The sequence below is a fragment of the Cottoperca gobio genome, unplaced genomic scaffold (genome assembly GCF_900634415.1).
Source record: "Cottoperca gobio unplaced genomic scaffold, fCotGob3.1 fCotGob3_42arrow_ctg1, whole genome shotgun sequence".
Lineage (NCBI taxonomy): Eukaryota > Metazoa > Chordata > Actinopteri > Perciformes > Bovichtidae > Cottoperca > Cottoperca gobio.
The window spans coordinates 132058-155273 of NW_021167006.1; the positions used below are offsets into that span (position 1 = coordinate 132058).

A 23216-nucleotide genomic window follows, 5' to 3' on the forward strand; every position below is an offset into this window, starting at 1 on the left:
ATTTATAATCAATATCAAAGAAGGAAAGCAGGGAACTTTACAAATGTTAACACTCTAAGAGTGAAAGACGCCGAACAGAATATAACTCCTGCGTTACGATGTGCATTAAAACAACAAGACTGATCAAGTGATACTTTTTAACGTCACCTTTTCTTTGGAAGGAAATGCATCAAAGTAATGAATAAAGCATCACACACAGAGAAACGTATTAAACAACATGCAGATACTCACGGCGTGCTCGACGTCCATCTCAGTGTTTCCGTCCTGCAACTTTACCTTCTTCTCTGCAGTCTCTGACACCTAATTAGTCCGTTTCTGCTGCTGCACCTCCTCCTCCACCTGAATTAGTCATCAGTATGTGTGTGTGTGTGTGTGTGTGTGTGTGTGTGTGTGTGTGTGTGTGTGTGTGTGTGTGTGTGTGTGAGTGAGTGTGTCTACAACTTAGAGTTCACATGTTAAGAACATATAACATTTCTGGTATAAAATGTCTAAAAACAGTCTCTCTGTGTTGTATATGTAGTGAGACAGAGACATGTGTAATGTCCCTGAAGGTAACGTTTCCTCTCTCCTGTCATGGTGTCATCAGTCCTGTGTTGTATATGTAGTGAGACAGAGACATGTGTAATGTCCCTGAAGGTAACGTTTCCTCTCTCTCCTGTCATGGTGTCATCAGTCCTGTGTTGTATATGTAGTGAGACAGAGACATGTGTAATGTCCCTGAAGGTAACGTTTCCTCTCTCTCCTGTCATGGTGTCATCAGTCCTGTGTTGTATATGTAGTGAGACAGAGACATGTGTAATGTTCCTGAAGGTAACGTTTCCTCTCTCTCCTGTCATGGTGTCATCAGTCCTGTGTTGTATATGTAGTGAGACAGAGACGTGTGTAATGTCCCTGAAGGTAACGTTTCCTCTCTCCTGTCATGGTGTCATCAGTCCTGTGTTGTATATGTAGTGAGACAGAGACATGTGTAATGTCCCTGAAGGTAACGTCTCCTCTCTCCTGTCATGGTGTCATCAGTCCTGTGTTGTATATGTAGTGAGACAGAGACATGTGTAATGTCCCTGAAGGTAACGTCTCCTCTCTCCTGTCATGGCGTCATCAGTCCTGTGTTGTATATGTAGTGAGACAGAGACATGTGTAATGTTCCTGAAGGTAAAGTTTCCTCTCTCTCCTGTCATGGTGTCATCAGTCCTGTGTTGTATATGTAGTGAGACAGAGACGTGTGTAATGTCCCTGAAGGTAACGTTTCCTCTCTCCTGTCATGGTGTCATCAGTCCTGTGTTGTATATGTAGTGAGACAGAGACATGTGTAATGTCCCTGAAGGTAACGTCTCCCCTCTCCTGTCATGGTGTCATCAGTCCTGTGTTGTATATGTAGTGAGACAGAGACATGTGTAATGTCCCTGAAGGTAACGTCTCCTCTCTCCTGTCATGGCGTCATCAGTCCTGTGTTGTATATGTAGTGAGACAGAGACATGTGTAATGTTCCTGAAGGTAACGTTTCCTGTCTCTCCTGTCATGGTGTCATCAGTCCTGTGTTGTATATGTAGTGAGACAGAGACATGTGTAATGTCCCTGAAGGTAACGTTTCCTCTCTCTCCTGTCATGGTGTCATCAGTCCTGTGTTGTATATGTAGTGAGACAGAGACATGTGTAATGTTCCTGAAGGTAAAGTTTCCTCTCTCTCCTGTCATGGTGTCATCAGTCCTGTGTTGTATATGTAGTGAGACAGAGACATGTGTAATGTCCCTGAAGGTAAAGTTTCCTCTCTCTCCTGTCATGGTGTCATCAGTCCTGTGTTGTATATGTAGTGAGACAGAGACATGTGTAATGTCCCTGAAGGTAACGTTTCCTCTCTCTCCTGTCATGGTGTCATCAGTCCTGTGTTGTATATGTAGTGAGACAGAGACATGTGTAATGTTCCTGAAGGTAACGTTTCCTCTCTCTCCTGTCATGGTGTCATCAGTCCTGTGTTGTATATGTAGTGAGACAGAGACGTGTGTAATGTCCCTGAAGGTAACGTTTCCTCTCTCCTGTCATGGTGTCATCAGTCCTGTGTTGTATATGTAGTGAGACAGAGACATGTGTAATGTCCCTGAAGGTAACGTCTCCTCTCTCCTGTCATGGTGTCATCAGTCCTGTGTTGTATATGTAGTGAGACAGAGACATGTGTAATGTCCCTGAAGGTAACGTCTCCTCTCTCCTGTCATGGCGTCATCAGTCCTGTGTTGTATATGTAGTGAGACAGAGACATGTGTAATGTTCCTGAAGGTAAAGTTTCCTCTCTCTCCTGTCATGGTGTCATCAGTCCTGTGTTGTATATGTAGTGAGACAGAGAAATGTGTAATGTCCCTGAAGGTAACGTTTCCTCTCTCTCCTGTCATGGCGTCGTCTCCCCTCTGAGCAGCGTCAGCGTTGTGTTTGTAGCCAGAAGCTTCATAAACTGACTGTTTATCCAGTTTTAAGACACTTTTTACATTTTGGTGCTTTTTAACTCTATATTTGAACCGGATGAAGTACCATTTCGATTGAGAGACCCCTAATGGCAGAAAATTATATATTGTGACTTAAAGTACTTAATATGTGTTAAGAAAATATTCTTAATTTCCACCACCACTGCATATATGGATGTTAAAAGCAAGTAAACAAAGAAACCCAAATATTTAGCCTCTTTAACATTGTGGGGACCTGTGACACCATTGTGGGGACTCCTCTGCGTTGTGGGGACTCCTCTTCATTGTGGGGACTCCTCTGCGTTGTGGGGACTCCTCTGCGTTGTGGGGACTCCTCTGCGTTGTGGGGACTCCTCTGCGTTGTGGGGACTCACCTGCGTTGTGGGGACTCACCTGCGTTGTGGGGACTCCTCTGAGTTGTGGGGACTCACCTGCGTTGTGGGGACTCCTCTGTGTTGTGGGGACTCCTCTGTGTTGTGGGGACTCACCTGCGTTGTGGGGACTCCTCTGTGTTGTGGGGACTCACCTGCGTTGTGGGGACTCCTCTGTGTTGTGGGGACTCACCTGCGTTGTGGGGACTCCTCTGCGTTGTGGGGACTCCTCTGTGTTGTGGGGACTCAGCTGCGTTGTGGGGACTCCTCTGTGTTGTGGGGACTCACCTGCGTTGTGGGGACTCCTCTGGCTAAGAAACTGTAGGATGGATTCGGTCAATGAAAGTCCCATAATGGGACCAGAAGGCTAACTTTGGACATGTTGAACCCTCTGGTCCTTTCACTTTAAGCATGTAAACATTTTAAGTCAAGATAGATTTTTAAACATAACTCACTGTTTATTAGTTTTCATTTCACATAAAGCAGAGCAGCCAGGATTCAGTCAAGTTCAGTTTAGTTCATAGAAAAGATTTCACACTCACAAAGGACTAAAACTATATTAATATTTATTCTAATAAGTAACTTTAACATCTTTTAATTAATGCTTTTCCTTAGCATTTCAGACTTGAGTACATTTTTCAAATTTCATAATTTGAGAAGTACAAACAACAAAACTTCTGAGATCAAAATGTATGCTTCATTCTCAAAAATCAGAACTTTTTCTCTGGGAATTTTTTAATAATCCCCAAATTTCTTCCACACAGCTGCAATCCTGGGATCAGTACTTTTCAGCAAATAAAGTTTATCACAACAACTAAAAACCAAACCAGAAAACTACTTAATTGGAGTCACTTTTCAAACTGAGCAACGCCTCGTCACAGGCTGCGTAGGTCTGTTGTATACGATACTAATATTTCCTTTACAGTTTTTACAGACTTTTATAAAAAGGTAAAACTCTCCAGTTTCTCAATAAAAAAGCAAAGATTTGAGATTATTGATCATTTGTTTGGGAATCACTGCTTTAAGGAGAAAATAAATCGATTAAAGTACATTTAATTTCACCGACGTTTGATTGATGATGTTAATGAAGTGTTTTCTGTTAGTCTGTGTTCTTCCAATTTCCAAGATTTAGTTCATACATTTACGAGAATAAACTCAGTTTTACAGGAAAACAACTTGGATATTCTGAGAAAAAACTCACAAATTCTCTGAGATAAAGACAGAAATTTGGAGAAATCGTGATTTATTTTGTCAAGGAACCAATTGGTTCACATTACGAGTCTCTCTCTTGTAAATTTACGACTTTATTCTCGCGAATACACCGTTTGTGTTTTTGCAATTACGCAGTAAAATCTATCAGCCAAAGTTATATCACAATAAAAAAGCATTTGTAGCTTTTAAAAAAACTTAAACGCAGGAGTGATTCTTTAATTTCTCCGATTGTCATCTTTGTGTTACAAAAGCAAATATTTCTTATATTTGCATTAAATAAATTAATATTTCTTGTGATTTGTCTGTGAATGTGCGTCTATGAGTCTGTGCAGCGTCTGTAGAAGTGGAAGTGGTAGTCAGTGAAGAGCGCCCCCTCATAGTGACGGTCGGTACTGCAGTTTGCCTGACCCTGAGGAGAGAGACGTTAACAAACGCTTATTATATAACTTACATTATTATAGTAAATGCTACAAAATAAAGGCTGCTGTGTGTCTGTAGATCTGTTCAGTAATGACATCAACATTTTGCTGTAGAAAATAAAAAGTTTCCAAACTCTAAGTTTTAATCTTAAACTTTATACGGTTAAGAATCTTAAACAGAAGAAGATAAAGAACCAAACTTCATAGAAAAAAGTTCAAATTGAAAGTTTTTTTTGTGTCTTCAAAACATCATTGAATGATAAAAGACTTGAATCAAGAAAAACATCACAAACAAACATTGTTTTCTTGTTGTATGCAGGATAAATGTACTTTACATAATAAGTTATTTAGTAGATTGTTGGTTTGTGTTTGTTAATAATTAGAAAAAAGAAAGTTCTTACGGCCACTGTGGAGCGAAAGTGGTACGAGCTGTGATAAAGACGAGCGACATTAAGAGGCCATTCGTGTTCTCCCTGCAGAAACACACACACACACACACACACACACACACGCACACACACAATAATCAATGACACATCAGGGAAAAGCTTGTTGAACCTCTCTGTGGTCGTTTCTACTTTCTGACACTGAGCAGGATCTGTGATGGACACATTTTATATAGTTTAATGGGAAACAAAACAATCAAACTGAAATATAGGTGTATGTTTTGTCGACTATAATATATACGAGTCTGGTGGAATGTAAAAGTACATTTACTTTGGTAGAGAGTGCAATCAATACTTTCATAGGTTGAGTCGGCAGAATAAATTAGATGATGAAGAAAATAAAGATAAGAACAGTATGATGTATATGTGCATGTTGCAAATACACTGATTTTCATATTATTACTATTCAGTGTTTTTCTTTTTCATCTATGTTTTGCTTTCTGTTTATTCTATTTCATCTTATTTGTATCTCATCAAATGTGTTTTATTTTCCATTACTCAAGGTTTTTATGTTTATTTTATGTCTAATTTCACTTTTTGTGTCGCACTTTGTGCTGCATGTCTTGTGAGAAAGGTGCTGTACGTTTATTGTTAGCATTATTAATGTTACTATTATTATTTACTCAAGTATTGTACTGAAGTACACCTCTGAGGTACTTTACTTTATACGTCTACTCCACTACAGCTTTGAGGTAAATATTGTACTTTTACGCCACTACATTTATTTGATAAATAACGTTACTTTTCAGATTCTTAATATAAAATATAATTTAACTAATATGTTTAATTATAGATTAAACTACCCAGCAGTGCATAAATTATTTTTCCACTGTAGTATTACTACTTTTATATATCTGAGTTCTTCTCCTGTTGTGTTTTGTGTGTAACTGTGTGATTGGTGTCCGTGTCCTGTATGAGTGTGAGCGTGGCTGTGATTAGCATGTTGTTGTCCTGATGTGAGAGAAACTCACCACACATCCATTATTCATCAGTGTTTCTCCTCACTACCTGCATTATTCACTGTTATGGTAACTGAGTTAGTGGACTGGAACCTCAGTGACCCTCAAAACACACGCACACACACACACACACACACACACACATACACACACACACACACACACACACACACACACACACACACTTCCATGTAAAGCACTTAAGGCTGTATTTCTTGTATGAAAGGGGCTATACATATAAAGTGTATTATTATTATTATTATTAACTCAAGCACTGCCCTTAAGTATAATGTTGAGGTACTTGTACTTTACTTGAATATTTCAATTGTATGCTACTTTATACTTCACTCCACTATATCTCAGAGGTAAATATTGTACTTTTACTGCCCTACAATTATTAGATTTTTAGAGGAGATCAGATGTAAAGTTTTCTGCATTTAACACCAACTTGAGTTGAGTTAAATGGAACTAAACATCAAGAGCAGACTGCAGGGATTCAAGGGTTTGTACTACTGAAGGGGATGAACAATAGATAACTGCATCGTCTGCATAATAATAATTATTCACATATATGGAGAACAGCAGTGGTCCTAGTACGGAACCCTGGGGCACACCTCTTGATACAGGGAGGAAGGAGACTATGAGTTCAAAAGGAACATTTTCAAACTATTTGGGTTTCAGAATAATGGACACTCCCCTTGCCAAGACCCTTATATTGTTCATACAGCACATAGAAGTGCATTGAAACCTTGTTTAGATGGATGAGACAATAGATCAGATGTGTCGCTGGGATTTGAGTAAAAGAGCCTTTTTTTCATTTAACAACAGAAGCAAATGTGAATTCCCAAATGTGTCTAAAACTTCTGACATTGATTCACCAGGTGAAGTAAGTCTGTGATATTTACCTGTGTGTTTGTCAGGTATCTGCTCCCAGTGACAGCGTCTATATCCAGCAGAGCAGAGCAGGCCGCCAGCTCATCCAGGCTGCACAGATAAACCACCAGCAGCTCTGTGGAACTACACAGAAATAAAGATATGAAGAACATATTAAAACAATTTTCATTTACTGTCAAGTCTTTAGTTTTAGTCTCGACTTATTTGTAAGAAGATATTAACTATTACTGTTTCCCAATTCTAAAACTATTAATTATATGTAAATGTTATTGTAATAATAGAAATGAATGTATTAATAACAAGAGAGACGTTTACAAAGTAAGAGTTGACGAATGTTGATGTTAGCTAAGTAACATTTACTTTTATTTTTGTTTATTATTATATCTACAGGTATAATTTGTAAGTTGTATTCAGACACATTTAACTGCTGAAAGCTGATATTTCTAAAACAAACCTCATTCAACAATGACTTGATTTAAAATGAGCTGTGGCTGTTCAAACCTCAGACACGTGTTCATATAAATATAAATATAATCTAAATGTCTGTTTTCATGGAGGTGTTTTGGACTTACTTCATGAGCAGAGTGACTCTCATGTTCTCTGGGACAAACTGGCTGATGGGAACTCTGTAGGTGTATCTACCGGGCCTGAAGAAAACACAGCAGGATTTTACCAGAGCTGACTATAAAACTAATACACCGTCATAGATATTATAGTAACTATGGTGTATTGTCTGGTGTGTGTTCTTTACTTACCCACATTCGCCGCAGTATTTGCTGTCAATCACCTGCTGGTTCTCTTTGATCATGAAGGATTGGATGGTGGTGTTTGTCCCTACAAGAGAGAGATTTATAGAACCATATCAGATTGTGTGTAAAATGTTTAATCAAGTTGTTTTAATCAGTCGCCTCCGTCATCACATAATGCAACAGCTTCCTCCCTGAAGCCCTGAAGTAAGAAAGTGAACACTTACAGTCTCTGGAATCTTTCAGCTTGTGATAAAGTTTTTCTTTTCTTCTTTCTGTAGAGCAAAGACACACCGACATTACAGCGGAGTCAAAACCACACTCACATTTCTGTCGATTTGAATCTCTTATAGACGTTTTGTTTCTCTTCTTGGTTGTTCTGCGTCTCTTTGTAGATGTTCTGCGTCTCTTTGTAGATGTTCTGCGTCTCTTTGTAGATGTTCTGCGTCTCTTTGTAAATGTTCTGCGTGTCTTTGTAGATGTTCTGCGTCTCTTTGTAGATGTTCTGCGTGTCTTTGTAGATGTTCTGCATCTCTTTGTAGATGTTCTGCATCTCTTTGTAGATGTTCTGCGTCTCTTTGTAGATATTCTGCGTCTCTTCTTGGTTGTTCTGCGTCTCTTTGTAGATGTTCTGCGTCTCTTTGTAGATGTTCTGCGTCTCTTTGTAGATGTTCTGCGTCTCTTTGTAGATGTTCTGCGTCTCTTTGTGGATGTTCTGCGTCTCTTTGTAGATGTTCTGCGTCTCTTTGTAGATGTTCTGCGTCTCTTTGTGGTTGTCTGCTTCCAGACTCTGCTGTTATACCGTGCTGTGTATGGATCAGGTCCTTCCTACATCCAGGCCACGGTCAAACCAAACACCCAGCTCGCTCACTTCGCTCTGCAGCGGCCAATCGCGAGTGGAACCCAGATCCCCCTCAAATAAAACCTGTCTGCTGTCCTGCTCCAAAATGGTGGAACGAGCTCCACATTGATATCAGGTCAGCAGACAGGCTTCACACCTTCTGACTGAACCCTCACCTGTTTCGACTGCACCTTGGTCAATAATAACACTTTAAAAATGTTCTGTATGTTGCACTTACATTTGGCTTATTAGAAGCTGTTGTGAGCTGTTGTTACCTGTCATATCAGACTCTTCCGTGGAGGTGATGTTGGAGTCAGTGCTGCCCCCTACAGGTGGAGGGCAGCAGTACACATGTTCACAGTACAGCAGCTCACAGAAGTCCACGTCTGGCGGCCAGGGGCCCGGTGGGCTGGTCGGTGGGACTGGTAGAGAGAAGTGGAAGGTACATTATAAAAGTGAGGTGTTTATCTAAATGTTATAGAAAGAAGTTCATCTCATCAGCCCAAAGTGCTTCACATAGAAAAACTAATAAAACTAAACCTTATTGCAAGACTTAAAATTACAAAAATAAAACAAGGAAATGTTAAAAGTCAATAGAATAAAATGAAATAAACCGGGATGAAAAAAAGAATGATTAAAGATTAAAAACTAAGGCTATAACTCCTGATTAAAAGATAGGTCTTTAATGTCCTTTACAGATCAAAGTGTGCAGGGTGAACACAAGTTATTATGTGATTACTGAAGCAACTCATTCATTAATCGGTGTTACGTGATCTGATACTCTGTACTCTGTATCCTACACCAGTGTGAATGCAAACAGGACGTTGTAGTTTACCTGTACTGCTCCCGGCTGTCGTCTGCAAAGGATCCACACTTTCGTTACTATCGGACAAAAACAACAATCGGTACAAACAAGTCAACAAAACTCATGTTCTGTTTAAGTTAAGTTATTATGGAACATAAAGATCGCAGGCAGCTTCTGAGTCCATCACTAAAAAGCTAACATTTTGTATATTTTGGCAACTCTAAGGATAAAACATATATTTATAAATTCTGCAAGGAGCAATGGATTGTAGTTGTGTTACTATGTGGTTGCTAAGAAACTAACTGTCACCAGGTGGTTGCCAGGCGACTGTGCCGTTAGCAGGTGCTTGTTGGAGACGTTCAGCAGAACAGAAGCTTCAGTGGACGTTGAAATCAAACACTTTTATCCGTTCACCAACTTTTACACTTCAGCCAAGTTTAAAACAATCTGTGATGTTTCGAGATGTTGTGAAGCTGCGCGTGAACGCAGGAGACGAACCTTGCGTTGAAGTCCTCCTCCTTCAGATTGAGGAGGTACAGAGCGGTGATGGAGATCACGCTGCACATAAACGCACACAGACCAGAACGGTTTTCAATTCATATTTATCCTTAAAAATGTAAAGTATTATTTCTGCGTAGTGAACGCAGGTGGTGACATCACGACTTACCAGAACGCCATGGTGGCCAGCAGGGTGAAGACGCTGGCGTGGAACGCTTTGTGCCGCAGACAGTCGCTGCACTTCTGACTCCAGCCGACCTTCTGAACCCCCCCGGTCTTACAGTCGGCAGGACTCGGCGTCATCGACACACTGCTGTGTTTCCTGTTCAATAAAACAACAATTACAGCTTTTATTCTGAAACCACTGATTAAAAAACAAAAAACAAAAAACAAAAAGGAAAGAACAACAAACTCCAGCTTATTATTTTTAGTCTTTAGATTTAACAATTACATTTAAATGTTACATTGAGAATGACATTAAGATATATATTTAACATTTACATTTATAATTATCTTTTAGATTTAACATTTAACAACTTTTGGTTTAAATTCAGATTTAACATTTATTCTTGAACATATATTAACAAGTACGTATAAACATGTTGTTTTACATGAATTTCCGTCTCAAATGTGAAACAAGTGAAAATCATTTTCTAAATTATAACCAAAGTTTCAGTCTGGCGCAACAAACGCCTTTCAGAATAAAGCTCCAGCGTCTCCGTGAGATCTTGTAAATCTTTAACGGCTGCAGCTCTTCATTCACTCACACACACAGTAGCCTTCACACACTCACTGTCCTTGAACTGTGATTTACAATGATACACTGATAACACGGTGACGACACACACACACACACACACACACACACACACACACACACACACACACACACACACACAACACACAAACACACACACACTGTTTTTTTAAAATTGTTCCTGAGAAAGAACAAATGCATAATTTTAAACAAATTATTATTGCATATGAGAAGTCTGAAATAGTTCAATTTATTGTATTTAAAAAAGAAAAGAATGTCTGAATATTTATAAAGAAATATGAGGAGTTATAACTGAGGGGGAAAGCAGCAATATTTAATGTACAATTGCTGAATTATTTTGGCCCAACAACATCTTCACAGATATCATATAATAATAATAATAATAATAATAATAATAATAATAATAATAATAATAATAATAATAAATAATAATATTAATATTAATAAATAATAATAATAATAATAATAATAAATAATAATAATAATAATAATAATAGTCTATGTAACAATATTATAATTTTATGAAGATTACATTAATTAAAAGTTTAAAGACAGAACGTTAGGTTTGGGATGTGTGTTTTGCACATTATCATTATTTTTAGTTGTTGAAAAATATGTGTGGTTTTTTAAATAAATAAATTAGACAAAGTCATAATTATGAGATTGTTTTCCTTGCAGGCAAATCTTTCTCAACATTACCAACAGGCTACAGCTCAGGTATGACCTGTTGACTACTGTTTAATATATAATATAATATAATAATATATAATATAATATAATATAAAATATATATTAATATATAATATAATATAAAATAAAATATATATTAATATATAATATAATATAAAATATATATTAATATATAATATAATAATATATAATATAATATAATAATATAACAATATATAATATAATATAATATAATATAATATAATATAATATAATATAATAATATAATAATAACAATAATAATAATAATAATAATAATAATATAATAATAATATAATAATAATATAATAATATAATAATATAATAATATAATAATATAATAATATAATAATATAATAATATAATAATATAATAATATAATAATATAATATAATATAATATGTATAGATGAATGGCTGAAGGTACCCGGTGGAGCGCAGGCTGCCTGTCAGGCTCTTGAGCTTCGCCAGTCGGACGTTCCAAACCTCCAGGTCGTTGATTCGAGTCTCCAGGTTGTCGGTGAGCTTTGACAGCTGCTGCACCGCCCCCACGTTCTCCATGAAGATCTGCTCCTGGATGAGGAAGAGGAAATACAGATTTTTAATTATTTCTGTTTCCTGTGAGATTCTTTAAGTTCTTAAAATTTAAGTGCCAATCGTCTTCTGCTTCCAGCTTCTCAAATGTGGATATTTTCTGATTCTCTATCATATTATTACACATTAAAGACATTTGAATGCACCATTTTGGGCACTTTTACTGATTTCTGACATTTTATAGACTAAACAATGAATTCAATCTCTTTTGTAATAACCTTTGACCTTTGGAGAAGTAAACATCACAACAACATTAACCAGTGAAGATAAAACAGAGTCTGGAGGAAGAGGAGATTACTTTGTCCACCATGAGGAAGTTATGAATCTTCTCTCCGTCAGAACAGGAAATGTCTCCGACCTCCGTCACCGCTGAAGGCAGCAGCTCCTTCACCTCCTGAGCAATTATACCTGAAATATCATGTCATCACGCATCATTCAAAACGATCCCAACATACTCGTATATACTCGTAATACCTCCCCTCGTATTATATGAACACACTCAATACCATACTGTTGTTACCTGTCTGGTGGGTGTGGTCTATTCCCATGGTGGAGGCGAACACGGGTTTATAATCGAACTCAACGATTCTCATCTGAGTGATTCTCTTCAACTGCTGCTCAGAGTCAACCTGAAGCGTTTCAAAGAATGCAGAATCAGAAAAACACGACTTCTTGTTCTCTCTGAAGCTTAATTAACCCAAAGCCATATTTCATAAAAGTTATAACATGAATAATAGAAGGGTACTCTGAGTGCTGAGTGCCTTCTCTCACAATGTTAATGAAAGTGAAAAATAATGTGTGTCTGATTTGGTTCCAGTCCAAAACAGGTCCTTGGCCCGTGCTTCACCCTTCCACCAAAATTCATGAAAATCAGTTCAGTAGTTTCTCTGTCCTGCTGGTGAAAGGACCGACCTTGGCAGAGATGCAGTGTTTAACTGATACGTCACTGTCTTACCTCCTGTATGTTTTCCTTGGCGCGGGAGTCGGACGGCTGCATGACGGCGCCCATCACTTTGGCGTTCCCGCAGACGACTAATGCCTCATCGGGGGAGTCGGTGTTGATGCCCACTCGACCTTGACAGACCACGGCGTCCTGCACCGCCCCGCGCTGCCACAGGGCGTCCCCGTCCATCTCAAACTGACCAGGGTTAGAGGCCTGCGGCGGGGAGAGGCTGATTATAAATCACACACACACACACACTTCAGTGGCGTCAGTGCTTCACACTTGTTGTTATTGATTCATTGGTTTAAAGTCGACGTTTTTACCCGGACGATGATTCTCTCGGACACCAGAGCTGTGAGGAGGAACGTCTCGTCTCCTCTCACTGCAGCGTACAGACCAACCACCATCTGAAAATATCTACAAACAAACACACAGTTAGCATGTAGCTGTTGTTCATTCATTCATTCATTCATAAACTCACTCACTCACCTCTGGTCAGGGTTGGGTTTGCCTTTCTTCCTCATGTTGTTGGACGTCGTCTCGCTGAAGTGCAGCCGGCCGATAGTTACCTTGGTAATCTTACCACTTGGCAGACTGACCCTGGAGGATCATCAGTTTTATAAATATTAATAAAATGTTTTTACAACTTACGTAAATGTATAACGTAGAGAAAACTAAAAATAAGAAGGTTACTGGTGAACAACATCAAATTCCTTTTTGACTGAATTTTGAGAGACATGTCAAAAGAAAATGGGAATAAATGTTTGTTTCCATCCACTTGTGTAGGGGTGGGTTCATCGAGATAAGCTGTCGGTGGGTATCGGGTATATTTGGACTGACATGTAGGGATGCTTCGTCCGTTCTTTACCTGACGGGGTGGAAGGCCTTCTTGCTGCGGTCGGGCTGAGACTGCTCAATGGTCACCTGGTGGCTTGGAGATTCCAGCTGAGAGGTGAGACATGCAGGTATCACACAGAGGAAATACTGCTGCTTGTGTTTCCCACAACATTTAGTAGCTTTTCAGATTCTCTGGCAACCGAAGTCTGGAATCAGTCCGACATCCGTCCCAGAGTCAGTCGGGTTTAGTTTACAGTGGAGTTCAGACTGACATCCCCACATCAGGACTGTTGCTCAGCAAGTAGCTCCAACGCTAACTGCTGCTATGCTAACTGCTGCTATGCTAACTTCTGCTATGCTAACTGCTGCTATGCTAACTGCTGCTAGGCTAACTGCTGCTATGCTAGCAATGTCTCCCTGCTTCCAGTGTTAATGCTTAACTAGGCTCAACATGTCCCAGACCAATCTCTGCACTGGACCCACAACTGAAACTGCTTCTGTGTTTAGTTGGGAATCATTTTGTTTTGAGAAACATTTTTACCGTTTTTCAGGCAAAGTTATGGATGATTTCTTTTATTGTCTGTTAACTTGCACATAATTATCCGGTTCTTGCCCCTATTCCTCATAAGCTGTTTACATGGCAAATGAAAATGCCATGTCGCGATATTTGCACAAATACCCAAAAACCTGTTGGTATCCAAGTCTTTCAGAATGTTTTAAAGTCGGCGTGTTTCTCCTTGGCGAGCCGTAATCTGCAGACCCCACTTGAGATGCATATTCTGAATGCGATGTATATGCTCCTAAAACCTAAATAATATCGGCATATCCTACGTGTGTTAATACATTCAGAATAAAGCCTAATTCTGAATATCCAAACAGAATATGCTGTTTACATGACCCGTATCAAAAGATTGCAAGATGGAATAGCGTAATTTATCTTTACTCATTAACGTTTACGTAATACAGGGAACTCACACTTCTTACATATATGTTGCTGACCACAGTGTTGACATAAGGTTGAGTCTTGTAAGTACCTTGACCCCGAACACTTTTATCTGGAAGTGGTCAACTGTCTGCGGACCGCTGGGCGTTCCTAAGTATTGTGGCTCGGCGGCGACACCGATGTGAACGGTGACCTGGAAGTGGTTCTTCTTCTGGCAGACAAACGCCTCGTCAGGTGCAGAGTAGTTGAAACCTTTATCTGTGTCGACGTGGTAGGCCGGAGGACACCTGGAAACGCCGAAGAAAAGTAATTACTTTTGAAATTAAAGCTGAGTGAAGTCCAGATGTTTGGTGTAAGGATGACTGCATCAGAGTTCAACTTTAAAACCCTGATTCAGCTGGCTCTACACTCACAGTGTCTGGTAGGTGCTGTCGTATAAAGCGCTCCAATGTTCCGGCCGGTACTGTTCCCATGTCAGAAGCTGGTAGGATGCAAAACCACCTGCGCCGTTCCCTACACTGCCACCTTCACTGCCAGCGGCCTCCAGTCCTGCTGATGGTTCCTCAGACTCAGATCTCCTCCTCTTTTTACTCTCTGGGGAGCTGAAGCAGGAGGAGACAGATTTACATGTTATGCTGATGACTCCATGCTGTATGTTTTCATAACATTTATTGTAGGTATAATGAGGAGATCTTCAGTCATTTGTGAGCATGTCAACAACTTAGGTCGAATAAGATTATAAACAAACGAATAATAAGTGTTGAAAAATCTATTTCACTGGGAGCCAGTGAGAAGAAGTCAAAATAGAAGTGATTTGTTCAAACCTTTTGGTTTTAGTTAATACTCTAGCTGCAGCATTATGAGTAATCTGGAGTTTATTCAACATCTGCTTTGTCAGTCCAGTAAAAAGTGCATTAAAGTAATTTAGTCTGCTGGAACTGGCTTTTGAATCTGACAGGAAGCATCTCATTTTCAATATATTTCTAAGATGGTAAAAAGCTCTGAGATATTAGAAGTCCCTTCTTATGACATATTTCTTCAGCCAGGCGTGTGCATGTTCCCAATTCCCTGTCTGTTATCACCAGCTGGCGACTAAGTAAAGACTATAAGCGGGAAACTGACAATGCCGGATGTCTTCTTACCAGGTGTGCAGCATGGTGGAGCCCTGCAGGCAGGTTGAAGGGGGCATGGACAAAGTTGGGACCAGACCTGGACCAGTGCATGCTGTGGCGTAGCTGTTCGAGGGGGGCAATGGTGGGGAAGGAGGTGTGGGAGGGGTATAAACCTGCGCGCAGCTCTCTGCACTCAGGTAGTGTGGGTGTTCAGGTAGGTGGTGTGTGTGCTGGTGCATGGGGGCAGGTGGAGCAGGTGAGGTCCCAGACTTGACGCAAATGTTTGTGAGGCCCAAACTGCGGAGCTGTTCGTGGGTCAGCAGCTCATGTTGGGCAGGGTCTCGATCCTTAAAGGGACAGGACGACGAGGGGGCCGGCTGGTGTGTTGGCTCAAACACCTTCTGGGTGTTCTGCTGGTTGGACCAATAGGGCGGCTTGTAGTGGAAGTCTGCCAATCAGAGTAGTGCAGTATATGTAGTATATACTGTATGTCTCACCCTATTAGCATATTTAAACATCACACTTCAGAACACTTGTAATATAAACTTGTGTTGATGTGAGTCATGAAGTGGGGAAGCTTCATGCTGATATCTGTTAGTTACATGTATGACTCTGTTCACCTGTAGTGTGTACAACATGTATGACTCTGTTCACCTGTAGTGTGTACAACATGTATGACTCTGTTCACCTGTAGTGTGTACAACATGTATGACTCTGTTCACCTGTAGTGTGTACAACATGTATGACTCTGTTCACCTGTAGTGTGTACAACATGTATGACTCTGTTCACCTGTAGTGTGTACAACATGTATGACTCTGTTCACCTGTAGTGTGTACAACATGTATGACCCTGTTCACCTGTAGTGTGTACAACATGTATGACTCTGTTCACCTGTAGTGTGTACAACATGTATGACCCTGTTCACCTGTAGTGTGTACAACATGTATGAATGTTACAATACATATCTTTAAAGGAGCTTTTCTTTAAAGGAGCTTTTTCTCACACTCTTCAGCAGAAGTCTCCACTTCAGCAGCACTTACATACACCAAACTTTCCACTTTCATTCCTCTCTATATTCTGAAGCTTTGTGCAGAGGGCTTTGTTCACATGTCACTCACAGCTCATGTTATACACGCTACACTCACTACATGCAGGAGATGCACAGAGTTCTGTGTGCTGACAGGATTTAGTGATTTATGGAGTGATACAAAGATCCAAAATCCCTTAAATCTAATATGTCAAAAAGTTAAACAAGAATTTTGAACCTGACTTTATCCAATGTTAACATTTATGTTACATTATGTACATAATATTTAATAAGGTAACATCCTTTGCAGACCTGACCTTTACAAAAAGACAATCATGGTTGAAGCTGTGAACAGTACCTGGTATCTGAGCAGGTGAACAGGCCTCCGAACTCGAGTCAGGAGGAGACTCAGGGAGCATGCTGGGAAAATATAAACAAGAAAACAGAAAACGTTTTTTTATGTCTAAACTTAGATTTTGCAATAATTTCTCTGGTTTCTACTTCCAAGTAGTTTTTCCATTTTCAATTCTAATTCCATAAAAAGCTTAAAGTTTATTATTTTGTGCTGCAGAAAGTAGTTTTTATGTTTGATGTTATATTGTTTTAAAGGGATCTCGTTCAGCTTTCTGTATTTACAACCTTCACTCAGCTGATAACCAACGAGGTCGAGGTTGTTTGTGTATTATAGAACAGAACAGTGTCCAGGAATGATCCAGTAGTTTTCTATTACTCGTACCACGACTCTTACTTCCTCTTCTACAAGTACTTTTTTCATAATTCAAACATATTTTCACACATTCTCAGTTTTAACCACATGTCTAACGTTGAAAATGTAAACAAAACACAACCAAACTACTTTTATTTTTCAGTCTGATCAGATTGGATCAGTAATTATGTGTGTGTGTGTGTGTGTGTGTTTGTGTGTGTCTGTGTGTGTTTGTGTGTGTATGTGTGTATGTGTGTGTTTGTGTGTGTTAATCTTACAAGCTGTTGGGGTCCATGTCATTGCTGAGGTACTGCTCCAGGATGCTTGTATCCACTGCGACAGAACTGTCCAACACACCACTAACATCCTGACCTACACACACACACACACACACACACACACACACACACACACACACACACACACACACACACACACACACACACACACACTTAATTGATCTTAACTGAGAAAGACAAGTTAGATAAAACACTGTGTGTAGCCTGTTGACCCTCTGGTTTGTATTATATATGGACAACTACAATATCTCAGAGACAATTAGAACTAATGGACCCCTGGACTTCTCCTCTTCAGTCCCCCCCCGCCCCCAAGGGCTTCAAGAACTATCTCCTCAAGGATATCTGCGTCTACAATCCGTGGAACAACTTCAAGGACAACTTGAATCTCCTCAATGGCCTTGAGAATCACTTAAAGAATAACCTGAAACTCCTTTAGAATCTATGGATCTCCCTCAAGAACAACTACAATTTAGCCAAGGGGTCCGGGACCCTTCCTAAAGAACACTTCAACCTTTTAAAAAGGACAGGCCAAACTCACTCAGGGACAACTACAATAGCTCAAGAACAATTAGGACCTTTTCATGGACCCCTGGACTGTCTTTTTCAGGACCAGTAGAGACTTCTCATACAGCCATCTCTCAAGGTCCACAGGAACTACCTCCTCAAGGATCAATATATCTGCATCTACAATCCGTGGAACCACTTCAAGGACAACTCGATTCTCCTTAAGATCCCCTCGGCCCTTCTTACAGACCAGTACAACCTCCTCCAGGGTTCCTGAGGACCAGTGAAACTTCCTTCTACTCATGGACCCCTGGATTGTCCTCTTCAAGGACTAAAATAACCTTCTCAAGGACCAAGGTCCACAAGAACTATCTGTACCTGAACGACCACTTGAATGTCCTCAAGGACCATTGGAACCACTTCACCAACCAACTGAAGGCCACATAGATCCCCCTAGTGACTCTTGGATCCTCCTCAGCAACCAATGCACTTCTTCAAGGACCACTAGAACATATTTACCTTCTGAACGACTCCTGGAAACTCAAAATAGTCACTAGAACCTCAATAAACAACCCTGTCAACCTTAAGGTTACGTTCCCACGCAACTAAACTGCAATCTAAATTATGTTTTGAGGGAAACGTACTTTCTCCGGGAGATCAGTCGCAGATAAGTGTCATGATCTCCAGTCTAAAGAGAACTTCCTTTGTGATCAGGTCCATCATCAAGTCTCGATACTGCATCAATTACATTTTGATGGAAACATACCTTCTCCCGGATTACGTTTGTTTTTGCTCAAACAGGACACATCGAGGAGACCGCTGTTCGTGTCCCGTGTGAAACCAAAAGTCAACGTTCACTTAATTTAATTTACGTCCGTTAATTAAATTACGTCACAAATGTAATTATTTTAGGACAAACCACGTGTTTAAAACCGCGACCATAATCTGGGAGAAAATAAGTTTCGGGACGTAATAAGGTGGGACATAAAGAGTCGCCATTAAACAGCACAGTGTGGATGATTGTCTTAAGCAGATGAGATGCAGGGATGTCGCTCACCACTGAAGAACTGCTGCAGCGCCTCGTTCTCTCCCAGCACCTGCAGCCGGCAGCCCGCTCCGGCCTCCATGCTGCCCAGCAGGGGGCGCTGCAGCCGCGGGGAGTAAAGGTATTAATATAAATATATACGACTTTAAATACAATTAAAATAACTCACCATATATGGTTTCTATAGCTTTGTATTGAGTTAAAGCACAACAACAATGAAAGTGACAAAACAAGAACACATTTCATCTCTCTAAATTATAAATATTCTTCTCCAACAACAAATAACAGATTTTAAATCAATTCTTTAAAAACACGTTTCAATAATGAAGCTTTCTCATGGTTTACTCTTTTAGTTGTCATCATTTCTCTCAATTGACAATGTATCTCTCTACTTTATCACTTTCATTATGAACTCACAGGTATTTATATCGCTTAGATTTCGTTCACTTGTAAGTTGTTGTTCCTCATGAAGAAAAGTCCTGTTCATAAATAATAAGGAATAACACAGGAGACGACAAACATGGAACAAATATTGATGCTTTTATTCAATTTAGCTGCTTTCATCCAGATTTTCTTCAGTCTTCAGTCTTACTTCATAATTCACCTGATAAAGATGAAGTTAGTTTGAACAGACAGGTTTGTTCAAACTCACCTGTCTGTCTCTCCAAGATGGCGACAGGCGGTCAGATGTCTGCTCGTCTCTTCAGGTACAATCCATCTGTCGTTATCACAGTCAGATGTTACACGCAGAGATCCTCCCAAATGTGTGAATTCTTCTTCTGCGGTTTTATTTAACAGATGTATTTCCCTTTCAGATATGAATTCTTCTTCTTGTTGTTTGTGGCGCCTGAGGATCGTCTCTGTCCGTCTGGACTCTGAGCTTTGAACAGGAAACAGGTAAGAGGCGTGTGTGTGTGTGTGTGTGTGTGTGTGTGTGTGTGTGTGTGTGTGTGTGTGATGGAGCCATAAACCATCTAACAGGAAGTGCACACACACACACACACACGTTTGTGTTGCTATACAGGTGAGGACCCTCATTCACATTGATCCATAACCTTTTAACTCTTAAACATAATAAAAAAATAAAAACAGATTTATTTTTAAACACTGTATTAGTATTAACTGTAATGATCATTATTATTATAAAGTGGGATATTTTTTATTTCTTAAAATGACAAATAAAGGGATAATTGTTTTCATCTCTGTCTCTGGATGAGAAGTTGCTGCGTTGCATATTAGAACCGTGTAGATATTAATAATGTTCGAGGTTTAATTTGTAATGCTGGTTTGTTGTTAAATGTCCTCATGGGCTAAAACTGGACCTCGTAAAGATATAAGTACTAAACACACACACACACACACACACACACACACACACACACACACACACACACACACACACACACACACACCTTATCTGCTGCACGTCATTAGTAAATACTCTGCTGTCCTCGACGTCCACAGAGGAAGGTGTGTAGAGAAAGAAAGAAGTCCAGAAGCTGCTGAAGACACTCGATGTGAGACTCTCTACACCAACAACACAGGTTCTAAAATAATAATTAAAATCAATAGATTTATTGCAATAGAGTACATTTAATTATTGCTCCAGAATAAATGTAATTGTAATAGAATACAAGTATTTTTTGCATTAATGTAACTATTGCATTAGAATAAATATACATATTCCAGCAGCATCTCTGTAAGTTTATAGTGTTTTCTCTTTATTTAACTTTGAAATGTGCCTTTAAATTCTGTTTCTTATCCATCTGCACGTGCAGTAGCACCCCCCGCCTGCAGGGGGCGGTGTGGACTGTTTGTGGAGTCATAGTGGATTTGTCTTCATGAATTGTAAAAACATGTTGCTGTCAAACAATAGACAAGACAACAGATACAATAATCTATAAAGTATTAGTAATCAAGTGTTTATATTTATGTTTTAAGAAGTATAATTTAACTGAGTCTCTGTCTGTCCAGCAGGTGGCGCTGCAGGACACATTATATTCAGCCTGCAGCTCTGGATCGACATGTTGGACATTTTAGCACTGATGTGATTGTTTTACAGCTTTGGCTCAATAAAGTTTTTCAAGTTTCGGTTGCAACATGTCCTGTAATGTAAGTAACGAAACATGTCGTTGATGGTTTTAAGGTTTCGTCAGATTTATGCACAAACATGTTTTTCTTATTTCTACATTTAATGTGAGATGTTGTGGATTATAATATCACGTATGTGACATATTATTCAGAGTATAAACTTTTAAATGAATCACTGGAAGATTCCTCGAGATTGATGTAAAATGTTGAAAGAATGAATTTCCACATCAGTCGCAGAGCAGATGATTCCTTCTGTGCAGAGACAACAAGTCATCTCAGTGTCTTTGTGTGGTTCGGCTTTTATTCTCAGTAATGTTACATCTGTCGTGGTGGTTTTGCTTCTATTTTGAGTGTATTTGTTGTCATTTTGTGTCGTTTTGTGGTTGTTTTATGTCTATTTTTAGTCTTCTTGAACATCCTTGTGCTCATGTTGTTGTTGTTTTGCGTGTCTTTGTAGTCGTGCTGCGTCTCTGTGGTTGTTTTTATGAGTTTTACTTTTCTTTGTGAGCGTTTTGATTCTGGTTTGTGGTTATTTAAAGTCTCTTTGTGATCGTTTTTAGTTGTTTCCTGCAACATATAGTGAGTCAGGGCCGTTGACCCCCCCTGGGCTGCTTGGCGTCCATGCAGAGACCCCCAACACGTTGACCTGCGCTGGTTAAAGTTCGGTTAGATTTTAGACACAACAACAACTTAATTAAGGTCAAAGGCAGATGGAGGTTCAGGTCGACTGACTTTTACTCCAACAGAACAATAAGCAGATAAAGGAGCCGACGTTAACGGCAACATGAAGAAGCTTCATTAAAAGCAGCTTCTATGTTTATTTATTTCTAACGCTGGAAAAATGAAACCCTAATGCTTCATTTTACGACCCCATAAATTTCCAGCAATTTTCTAGGAACTTTCTTGGAAGGATCTTTGTAATCTGCTGCTGATTATAAGGAAAACATGACACGGCGCTTTACGAGCCGTCGTTGTTTCCCAGATGATGAAGTTCTTCAAAGAAATGCTAAATTTAGACAAACCGGAAATTAAACGCTTTTCTTCTATCGTTCAATAATGTTTGAGCAGAAACAGAAGAATTAAGGAACTGAATGTGTTCGAAACTGTTTTGTGTCCAAAAGAAGAAGAAGCCTGCACACAGTGTTGCATGATGGGAGAATATGTTGGCTCTGTTTTCCAGTCCAGAGAAGCGTAACTGACCTCGATCGTTGTTGAAGCATCGGGCTTTAAATATGTTGCTGACCTTTTCTCAAAATCTCTCTCCAAATATTATTCATATTTTCTCTCCAGCGATTACGAGTTTCTGTTTGCGTTGAAAGGAGCCAGTTGAGGTGGTTCATCTAGTGAGGAGCCCCCTGGCGCCTCCCTAGGGAGGTGTTCCAGGTACAGCTGGGAGGAGACCCCGGGGAAGGCGATGGATGGATGGATATTCTGAGTTTCCCCCCAAATATTGTGACATTTTTTCTTGAAATATAAACATTTCTTTCTCTCCCAATATTACGACTTTTTTCCTCTAAAATGTACTTTTCCCGAAAAACTTATTTTTTCAGCTGTTTCACCAGAATTTCACCATATTTCCATATTTCTTTTACCATAGAAAGACACACTGTCCTCCCGTATCATTACAGGTTCAACGTATGTAAACATAAACTTATAATCAGAGGGAAGATCTTCTTTATGCCGACGACACGCTTTTATATTTGCAGCATCGTTTCTGTGACCTCTGACCTTTCTGCTGCTTCTGTGAACGTTTCACAATAAGTCTTCTGTCTGTTCCATCTTCTTATCACACTCTCCTTTGTCTTCCTTATCAGGTTGAGTTTCTTATCGGTGACCTGGTTCCCAGATTGCGTCTTCTTTATTTAATGATATACAGAAAACATGACAGTTGTGATAAATACGACATCAACAAAGTAGACCCCAGTAGTGTCTCGCCTGAAGTTAGCCTTAAACAAATCATGGGAACTGTTCAGTGAGTAAATCAA

The 23216-nt window shown here is 39.5% G+C and overlaps 2 protein-coding genes across 2 annotated transcripts in view; both read right to left on the reverse strand.

The window, feature by feature from the left end:
• LOC115005991 (uncharacterized) overlaps positions 1-3176 on the reverse strand; it is a 6136-nt gene extending 2960 nt beyond the window's left edge. The window contains exon 1 of the mRNA XM_029427995.1: positions 2980-3176. Coding sequence (XP_029283855.1) covers positions 2980-3176 — 197 coding nt within the window. The remainder of the gene's footprint in view (positions 1-2979) is intronic.
• Positions 3177-4352: 1176 nt separating this feature from the next.
• Positions 4353-19222, reverse strand: LOC115006019 (myelin regulatory factor-like protein). Its single transcript, XM_029428027.1, has 23 exons — positions 19153-19222; positions 17571-17664; positions 16945-17006; positions 15589-16006; positions 14860-15048; positions 14538-14733; positions 13535-13611; positions 13156-13266; positions 12990-13083; positions 12679-12879; positions 12244-12352; positions 12022-12131; positions 11548-11702; positions 9814-9966; positions 9645-9704; positions 9177-9223; positions 8617-8763; positions 7728-7775; positions 7510-7588; positions 7327-7401; positions 6766-6877; positions 4857-4928; positions 4353-4445 (listed from the first exon to the last, which is right to left on the reverse strand). The coding sequence occupies exons 1-23, from the start codon at positions 19220-19222 to the stop codon at positions 4353-4355; spliced, it is 2772 nt and encodes a 923-aa protein (XP_029283887.1).
• Between the last annotated feature and the right edge of the window lie 3994 nt (positions 19223-23216).

Bases quoted from the DNA above. Each gene is read 5' to 3' on its own strand.
- LOC115006019 (XM_029428027.1), bottom strand. From the start codon at position 19,222: ATGGAGGCCGGAGCGGGCTGCCGGCTGCAGGTGCTGGGAGAGAACGAG. The intron at 11,703-12,021 runs GTAATCTCCTCT...TTCCTCATCCAG, and splicing joins ACTTCCTCATGGTGGACAAA to GAGCAGATCTTCATGGAGAA. The intron at 9,705-9,813 runs GTAAGTCGTGAT...GTTTATGTGCAG, and splicing joins CTGGCCACCATGGCGTTCTG to CGTGATCTCCATCACCGCTC.